Here is a 10000-nt window from a genome sequence, read left to right as displayed (position 1 = left end):
ACAGTATAGCTTGAAAATAGTGAATAAAACTGAACACATTGTAAGCCTATTAAAACAAGTAAGCAAGTAAGCAAGTAAGACAAGTAAGTAAGTATTTCCCTCCACGTCTGTTCAGCGGCGGGATAACATTGACAAAGAGGGAGAAGACCGAGGCAGCAGTGTGGCTTGAAAATTGTGATTAAGATTTGGAAAGGAACACATTGTAGGCCTATTAAAATATAACTACCGATACAAATAATACAGGAAAATAATGATCACACTCTACCGCGAAATATATAAAATTATCCATCGGCAAATAAGTAAAACATCTCTTAACACAAAGTTCACACCAAAAAATACTTCAATAAAATCATATTATACAAAATACCTAGAATTGTTAAGATAGAAACCGCACAATCGCTTACAATCCTCACACACACACACACACACACACACACACACACACACACACACACACACACACACAAACAACAAACACAAACAACAACAGCCTAATATCCCACCCTCCATCTCTCTCTAAAAAAGAAAAGAAAATCCCAAACCTTATTCCCCCCAAAATATTACATAAAAAAAAACATGATCCCTCACTTTCCCTCAAAATAAAGACGAAAGAGGAAAAAAAAAACTCCCCGATTTTCCCTTTCCCTTTACCTCAATATACATAACCCACAACCACAACCTCTACATTACACCCACACACCACAAACCCCCTCTTTCTCACCTGCCTCTCACCTAACCTAACCTACCTCTACCATCGCGCCAAACACCCACACCGCACACCTTCCATTTCACATACCCGTTTAAGTAACCTCTATAATCACACCACACACCCCAAAACCACCTCTTTCTCACCTGCCTCTCACCTAACCTAACCTAACCTAACCTAACCTAACTTAGTAACCTCCACCATCACACCAAACACCCACACCACACACCTCCCATTTTCACATACCCGTTTAAGTAACCTCTATAACCACACCAAACACACACCACACAACCTCCTTTTTCTCACCTAACCTAACCTAACCTAATTTAGTAACCTCTACCATCACACAAACACACACACACACGCACCTCCCATTCTCACATACCCGTTTAAGTAACCTAAAAACACACACACACACCCAAAGAAACAAACACACACACACACACCAAACAACATCTACAATCACACCCAACACGCCAAAAAAACAACCTCCCTTTCTTACCTTCCAGTTTTCGTGACAATCATCTCGTTGGTGAGCGCCTGGAAGCGACTCCACAGCTCCCTCTCCTCCAGCGTGACCTGCGGCTCCACCATCATGCTGCTGCTGCTACTCCCTCCCCCGCCTCCGAGCTGCTGGTGCTGTTGCTGGTGCTGCTGCTGCTGCTGTTGGTGCTGCTGCTGCTGAAGGTGGTGCTGAAGCGTCTCGTTCTTGACCTTGGTGCTGCATCCGTTTGAGAGCAGTAGCTTGTAGAGGCTCTCCGTTTTGAGCATTGTGATGTGTGTGTGTGTGTGTGTGTTGGAGTGTGTTGTTTCTTAAAAGCTTTTCGTCCTCTTTCAATTGTTTTTCTTTTCTTTTTTTCTTATTTCACTGTATTCTCGCTGCTTTGTTTACTGTTGTGTTTATTTTCTTTCCCGTTAGTCTTTCTTTTCTGTATCTCAACTCCCCCAGCAGTCTCTACTTCAACCCTCAATCTCACACGATCAACTTTCCATTATCCTTTTTTCTATCTCCTTTCACGCGTCTCGTCCGCCCATCGCAGGCTCGGTATAAGCAGCGGGTCGTAAAATCAACTACAAGGTGATTCGTGGTTTTCTCCCCTCGCCGCCAAGTACGCGAATCTATCAACCTGGACTTCAATCTCCGCTATCTCGAAGAGGCGGCGCTTTCTTCAGGTCGCGGGGTTAAAATCTTCTCGGGGGCGTCGGAGAGTTTTCAAGCGTCAGTGTCGGGTCGTCTGGCGGCAGCGTGTCACTCCCCGCCTCGCACACTTGTCACTCTGGGTCTGAAACAACACCTCACCGCCACGTCGGGATATATCACTAAGCAGATGTCATTTGTCTCTCATCTCGCCGCCTGTACCCCGTCGCCAGCCAATCACGGAGGACCTGGTGCGTCATTGGCTCGCGCGGGGACTTGGACGTTTCCCCGAAGTGCGCCCCATTGGTTCTTAGGCTAGAGACGATGCGACGCCCCGCCTACGCTGATAAAGCCACTTCCGGGGACCCTCGAAGCCCCCCCGGTGATGCTCTTCAGCTCTCGGGCGCGCGTTGACAAGTACTCGGAAGTTTTTCTTAGTTGGGGTTTGTTTTTAGCGGGTCTTACGAGGTGTGTCAAGTCTCTACACCCTTATCATTGCTCAATTGAGACCTCCGCGCCCCTCTCTCTCTCTCTCTCCCTCGGTCTCTAAGCGTTTGCCACCAAGGTTCAAAATGTGTTATAAGACTCTTTCCTCACCTGTTTTTGCCAGTCCCTGTGTGTTCATCTGGCTGTTTCACTCTCTCGCCTCCGTGTTGCCTTGCGTCCACATATGCCTGAGGAGAAGGAAAAGGAGATTAGATAAAGGGGAGAGAAATGAGAGGAGGAGAAAGGGAGGAGAGAGATAAGGCTGACGAAAGAGTAAGGGAAAAGAAAGACAAGAACATAGATATGGGAGAAAATGATAGGATGAGAAATGAGAGGAGAAAGGGAAGAGGGAGATAAGGCTGACGAAAGAGTAAGAGAAAAGAAAGACAAGAACATAGATATGGGAGAAAATGATAGGATGAGAAAGGAATGAGAAAGGAGGAGAAGGAAGAAGGAGAAAGATAAGGTTGAAGAAGGAAAGAAAGAAGGAAAAGAATAACGAGAATAAGAGGCTGATGAAAGAGTAAGGGAAAAGAGAGACAAGAACATAGATAAGAGAGAAAGCGATAGGACGAGTAAGGAGGAGAAGGAAGAAGGAGAAAGATAAGGTTGAAGACGGAAAGAAAGAAGGAAAAGAATAACGAGAACAAGAGGATGATAATAATGGGAATGAGAAAAGAAAGACAAAAACATGGATAAGGAAGAAAATAATAGGATGAGAAAGGAGAAGGAAGAAGGAGAAAGGTAAGGTTGAAGAAGGAAAGAAAGAAGGAAAAGAATAACGAGAACAAGAGGATGATAATAATAATGAGAAGGAGAACATGAACAAAGAACATGAATTTAACGGATGAAAACAAATAAATAAAAATAAATTACATTATTAAAGAACAAACAAACTTGGAAAAGGAGAAAACTTGAAAAAAATAAATGTCAAATGATTCCCTTTCTTTCTTTTTTTCTTTTTTTCTTTCTTTCTTTCTTTCAATCTCTCTCTCTCTCTCTCTCTCTCTCTCTCTCTCTCTCTCATCACACATCAGAGAGACCGCCTTCCACATTGAATCTCAGCCCGGGTGGAGCAATCTTCGTAACCTTGTAAGGAAGTAAGATATCATTATGTTTGTCCAAACCCCTTGTCATTCCTTTTTTTCTTTTTTCTTTACAATTTCCGTGTGGCAAAATAAGAACTAAAAGAGGAAATTGTTAAAAGGAAGAGTGTGTGGGGGGATTTTCTTGTCTTTTCTTAACTATATTTCTTTTTTTTTTTTGTTTTGTTATTTTTCACTAAAGACAACGAGTATGTTTTCTTTTTGTCTTCTTTGCTAACTTGCTTTCAGTGTTTTTTTTTTCTTTTCTCTCAACTATATTTCTTTTTTTCTTTTTCTTTTTGTTAATTTTCACCAAAGACAATGAGTATGTTTTCTTTTTGTCTTCTTTTCTTTCTCGCTTTCAATGTTTTTTTCTTTTGTTTTTTTCTCTCTCTGACATAATTTTTTTTTTCTCTCTCTCTCTCTCTCTCTCTCTCTCTCTCTCATAATTTTTCTTTTGTTTTCTCTCCCTGACAATATAATTTTTCTTCTTTTGTTTTCCTTCTCTCTATTTTTTTTCTCTCTCTGACAGTATAATTTTTCTTCTCTTGTTTTTCTTCTCCCTAATAATTTTCTTCTATTGTTTTCTTCATTCTTATATTAACTTTTCTTTTCTTCACTTCTCTCTTTTATAATATTTTCTCTTCTGTTTTTCTTTTTCTTTTATAACTATTTTTTTCTATTGTTTACTTCCATTACTAAAAAAAAAAACAATAAATAGATGGAAAAATAGAGAGAGAGAGAGAGAGAGAGAGAGAGAGAGAGAGAGAGAGAGAGAGAGAGAGAGAGAGAGAGAGAGAGAGAGAGAGAGAGAGAGAGAGAGAGAGAGAGAGTCACCTCATACAAAGACATAAGCTCTCTCTATCAGAACGCGACTCCACCCACTTGAGCAAACACACACACACACACACACACACACACACAGACGATGATACATACATTGAAATCATTAACTATACATATATCCCCTCTCCTCTCTCTCTCTCTCTCTCTCTCTCTCTCGCACCTGATAGCACGGCGGCGACATAAAGCGTTCGGTCGGCATCCCAAGAGACACGTCGGCGACCCTCTGCAAACAATCCAATCTTGGACGGCGACCCGAGACCTCTGTGACCTCCCCTGACGCCCTTACGCCTCATCCCTCTCCCTTCCCTCCCTCACCGGCGCCAGGGAGGGATGGAGGGAAGGGAGAGGAAAAGGGAGGAGCAGAGGTGAGGTCCCAGCGTCTGTCGGAATGCGCAGGAGGTCAAAGGAAGTGAGAAGATATTGAGAGTTTTAAGAAGATTAAGTTCGGTGAATGGGTATGATGGTCTTGTGCGTGTGTAGGGGAGGGGATGGGGGAGTGTGCGTGTGAGTGTGAGTGTGTGTGTGTGGGTGGGGGCGGGGTGGCTGTATGTGTGTGTGTGTGTGTGTGTGTGTGTGTGTGTGTGTGTGTTGAAAGAGAGAGGAAGAGAAAGAGAAAAACAGAGAAAAACAGACATCCAAACTAAGAAACTGGAAGAAAGAAAGAAAGAAAGAAAGAAAGAAAGACTGAGAGAAAGAAAGAAAGAAAGAAAGACTGAGAGAAAGAAAGAAAGAAAGGATGTGAGTGAGAGAAAAAATATATCCTCACTGACAAATAAAGAGAACAAAAGAATGAAAAAATGATATATACAAGAGAGAGAGAGAGAGAGAGAGAGAGAGAGAGAGAGAGAGAGAGAGAGAGAGAGAGAGAGAGAGAGAGAGAGAGAGAGAGAGAGAGAGAGAGAGAGAGAGAGAGAGAGAGAGAGAGAGAGAGAGAGAGAGAGAGAGGACGGAAAAAGGGGGGGAGGGGAGAAGGAGGAGGAGGTGGAGGGACCGGAGGAAGGTTCTAATAGTTAACACAAACACTGCCACCCCCCCCTCCCCCCCCTCCCCCCCCCCTCCCCTTCATCACCACCACCACCACCACCGCTATAGCCATCATCATCACCACCACCACCACCACCACCTTTTCTCTTTCTCAACTCCAACATATCTTTCAACCACCATCACCACCACCACCACCTCTCTCTCTCTCTCTCTCTCTCTCTCTCTCTCTCTCTCTCTCTCTCGTTCGCATGGTTTTCCTACTTCCTGTGACCCAATTTTCTCTCCCCCTTCCCCCCCCTGTGTAATGGGAGGAAAAGAGGGGGGGTGGGGAAGGGAAAGGGAGGGGTGAGGGGAGGAGAGGGGGGAGGGGGGCTCTTCCTCCTCCGACACACTGACCCCTCCTCACACTGATAAGAGAGAGAGAGAGAGAGAGAGAGAGAGAGAGAGAGAGAGAGAGAGAGAGAGAGAGAGAGAGAGAGAGAGAGAGAGAGAGAGAGAGAGAGAGAGAGAGAGAGAGAGAGAGAGAGATTCCATAGGGCTCTCTCTCTCTCTCTCTCTCCAAAAAAGTTACCTGTACTAATCAATCGTGTGTGTGTGTGTGTGTGTGTGTGTGTGTGTGTGTGTGTGTGTGTGTGCTACTTTTAACCCGTTACATGTGCTACTTGCCGAGAGAGAGAGAGAGAGAGAGAGAGAGAGAGAGAGAGAGAGAGAGAGAGAGAGAGAGAGAGAGAGAGAGAGAGAGAGAGAGAGAGAGCATATCTAACGCAGCCATCTTGTTTGCGAGGGAAACAGGAAGGGGAGATAGAGGAGGAGGAGGAGGAGGAGGAGGAGGAACATTGAGCCTCGTCATGCTGGTATTATAAAGATGTGACGTCAACAATCTCTCTCTCTCTCTCTCTCTCTCTCTCTCTCTCTCTCTCTCTCTGACAAAGTGGACAGGAGTGGATGGAAAAGAACGAGAGGAGGAGGAAGAGGAAGAGAGGGAGGAAATGAGGACGGAGGGAGGAATAGGTGGAGGAGGAGGAGGAGGAGGTGGAGGAGGAATGAATGGAGGAATAGGAGGAAAGGAAAAGAAAACAGAAGAAAACAAAGAAAAGAGAAAGGAAAAAAAAGAAGAAAAAAAAAGAAAAAATGGACATAAAAAAGAAAAAAGTAGAAGAAAAACAAAGAAAAGAGAAAGGGAAAGAAAAATGAAAAAAAGGAAAAAAGAAAAACAACGGACAAAAAAAAAAAAAAAAAAGGATCGACAAAGAAAATCTGAAGAGGGAGAAAAAACAAACAAACAAACAAACAAACAAACAAATATAACGCAGCACTTCTTGAACGGTTGACTGTATGTGTGTATGACTGTATGCATGTCTGTCTGTGTCTGTCTGTCTGTCTGTCTGTCTGTCTGTATGTATGTATTTATGTGTGTGTCTGTATGTGTGTGTGTGTATGTATGTATGTATGTATGTATGTGTGTGTCTGTCTGTCTGTCTGTCTGTATGTATGTATGTATGTATGTATGTATGTATGTATGTATGTATGTATGTGTGTGTGTCTGTCTGTCTGTCTGTCTGTCTGTCTCTCTGTCTGTCTGTCTGTCTGTATGTATGTATGTACGTATGTATGTGTGTGTGCCTCTGAGGAACTGTCATGAAGGCAAGATGTGGTTGTTTACTGGTAGGCGGTGTGTGTGTGTGTGTGTGTGTGTAAGCCGGATGGGCGGTGTGAGAAAGGCACACACACACACACACACACACACACACACACACACAGGCCCCCCCCCTTCCCTCCCCCCACACAAGCAAGCAATATCAACAACAACAATATATATACAGTTTCCTACGGCATTTCCTTAGCTAGTTTTATTTAATTTTATTATTTTACGGTTAAGGAAGCAGCTCAAGGGCAAATAATAATGATAATGATAATAATAATAATAATAATAATAATAATAATAATAATAATAATAATAATAATAATAATAATAATAATAATAATAATGGGGAAAACTATATAGGAGGAAAAAAATATGTATGAAGAAAAATACAAAGGAAGAAAAAATATAGTCTCACCCTCTTTTCTTTTTTTTCTTTTTCTTTCTTTTTCTTTGTCTTTTTTTTCTTTGTCTAGAGGAAAAAATATACAGTCTTACCCTTTTCCTTTTTTTCTCTTTATTTTCTTTTTCTTTCTTTTCTTTGTCTTTTTCTTTTTTTTCTTTGTCTATCCTTCCCTTTTTTTCTTTTTTCTTATCCTTCACTTCATTTTTTTCTATATATGAAGAAAAAAAATAAGTGAATGAAATGAGAGAAAAAAAAAGAACTCCCGCTAATCACTCCCTCTATAAATAATGGAGTTCAGAAGAGACCTCCAAAAGAGACCCTGGCGGAGGTAGTCTAACAAACCCTTCGCACTAACCATGGACGTGAGAAGCAAGAAGAGGAGGAGAGAGGAGAGTCATCCATTAGCTTCATTCTGTCATTGGAGCAGCGAGTAGCGGGATTTTTTTTTATTATTGTTTTCTTTTTTGTGTGTGCCCTTGAGCTGCCTCCTCTGTTGTAAAAAAAAATATATATAAATAAAAAAATACCTATCCTCAGTAAACTCTGGATCAGATTTGACCTTCTTCGTGTGTGATTTCTCCTTCCTACGACTTGAACTCTTTCGTAAATATTAAAGCTCATATTCTTAAGCATTTCGGGGCGGAAGGACACACATATTTGCCACGGCTAAGAGAGAGAGAGAGAGAGAGAGAGAGAGAGAGAGAGAGAGAGAGAGAGAGAGAGAGAGAGAGAGAGAGAGAGAGAGAGAGAGAGAGAGAGAGAGAGAGAGAGAGAGAGAGAGAGAGAGAGAGAGAGAGAGAGAGAGAGAGAGAGAGAGAGAGAGAGAGAGAGAGAGGAAGTGGAAATAACGCCCATGCAAACCCAAACAATCTCCATTTTGTGCCCTTGGAAATAGTTGATATGGAAGGCGAAAGCGTTTGGGAGTATACCGAACGAGTGAGGAGATTTCAATAGAGTCGTAAATACCTATCTTTTGAGACTGCGATGAGAGGAAGGAAGGGGTATGGGTGAGGCCGAGGATGATGATGGTGATGGTGGTGATGATGGTGGAAGAGAAAGGACCATGCAAACCCGATTAATCTCCATCTTCGGCCTTTGGAAATAGTAAATGTGGAAGGTGGAAGGGTTTTTAGAATACCGAACGAGCGAGGAGATTTCAATAGAGTCGTAAATACCTATCTTTTGAGACTGCGATGAGAGGAAGGAAGGGAAGGAATGGGTGAGGCCGAGGATGATGATGGTGATGATGATGATGATGGTGGTGATGATGGTGGAAAAGAAAGGAGGATGAGGTGTAGGAGGAGGAGGAGGAGGAGGATTAAGACGATGAAAAGGAGAAAGAGGAGGAAGATGAGAGGAAATATCATGAACAAGATCAGGGAGAAGAAGAAGAAGATGATGAAGAAGACGAAGAAGAGATAGAAGGAAGAGGAGGGGAAGGAGGGAGGAAGAGAGGAGAGAAACAAGGGAAAAGAAGGAGGCAGAAAGAAGGAGGAGGAGGAGGTAGGCGATAATGAGAAGGAAGAAGAGGAGGAGGAGGAGGAGGAGGAGGAGGAGGAGGAGGAGGAGGAGGAAGAGGATGAAGAGGAAGGAGATGTGAGGATATATTATTATGAAGAAGAAGAACATAAAGAACAAGATCAAGAAGAACAAGAACGACAAGCACAAGAAGACGAAGAAGAGAAAGAAGGAAGAGGAGGGGAAGGAGGAAGAGAGGAGAGAAAGAAGACAAAAGAAGGAGGCAGAAAGAAGGAGGAGGAGGAGGAAGAAGGCGATAATGAGAAGGAAGAAGGGAAGGAAAGAAAAGAACAAGAAGACGAAGAAGAGATAGAAGGTAGAGGAGGGGAAGGAGGAAGGAAGAGAGGAGTGAAAGAAGACAAAAGAAGAAGGAGGCAGGAAGGAGGAGGAGGAGGAGGAGGTAGGCGATAATGAAAAGGAAGAAGAGAAGGAAAGAAAAAAAGAAAAGAAAATATAACCACCCCAAACACAGGTAGCCAGAAACACAGATAAGCAGGTAGAAGAGATAGCCAACCAGGTAGAGGCAGATACACACAGGTAGGTTAGCGGGCGGGCAGGTAGGGAGGGCAAGAAAGAGGGTCACCTCACGCCAAGTCCCCGGAGTGCCTTAAAAAGCATTTCCCGTGTGAACTGCGGCCGCCCTCGTCTTCCCAGCCTCCCTCCAGCATGAGAGACACACCTCGGCCCTCACAGCTTCACACTCAAGGGATAGGAGAGCGTGGGAGAGAAGGGAGATGAAGGAAGATGAAGATGAAAGCAGGGAGAGGCAGGGAAAGGAAGGGAGGAGCAGGAAGAGGAATGGAAAGACTGGTAGAGGAAGAGAAAGGAAGGGAAACGAAGGGAGTTGAAAGGAGAAGGATAAGGGAGAGGAAGGGAGACGAGGAAGAGGCTAATAAAGAAAGGGAAATGAAGGGGAAGGCAGGGAGAGGAAGAGAGGGGAAGGGAAAGGAAGGAAGAGGAAGGAAGAACCACAGATAAACGGGTATAAAAAGGAAAAGGAAGAGAAACGAAGGGAGAGATAGGGAGTTGAAGGGAGAGGAAGACAAACGAAGGGAAAGACAAAGTGAGGAAGGGAAAGAAAGGCAGAGGGAGAGAGAGAGGAAAGGAAGGGAGAGAGAGGAAGAGAAAAGAAAGGAAAGACAGAGTGAGGAAGGGAAAGAAAGGCAGAGGGAGAGAGAGAGGAAAGGAA

General features: G+C 43.4%; 1 protein-coding gene across 2 annotated transcripts in view; it reads right to left on the bottom strand.

Annotated features, from left to right (window-relative positions):
* Positions 1-10000, bottom strand: part of LOC126996199 (T-box transcription factor T-like) — a 43160-nt gene that overhangs the window by 20620 nt on the left and 12540 nt on the right. For both annotated transcript variants that reach the window (XM_050856502.1, XM_050856503.1), the window contains one exon: positions 1209-2518. In XM_050856502.1, the coding sequence (XP_050712459.1) occupies positions 1209-1477 (269 nt within the window). In that variant the 5' untranslated portion in view covers positions 1478-2518. The remainder of the gene's footprint in view (positions 1-1208; positions 2519-10000) is intronic.

This window comes from Eriocheir sinensis, chromosome 9, assembly GCF_024679095.1.
Source record: "Eriocheir sinensis breed Jianghai 21 chromosome 9, ASM2467909v1, whole genome shotgun sequence".
NCBI classification, from domain to species: domain Eukaryota; kingdom Metazoa; phylum Arthropoda; class Malacostraca; order Decapoda; family Varunidae; genus Eriocheir; species Eriocheir sinensis.
The sequence above is the reverse complement of the archived record's forward strand: the minus strand, read 5'-3'. Positions and strand labels throughout refer to the sequence as shown.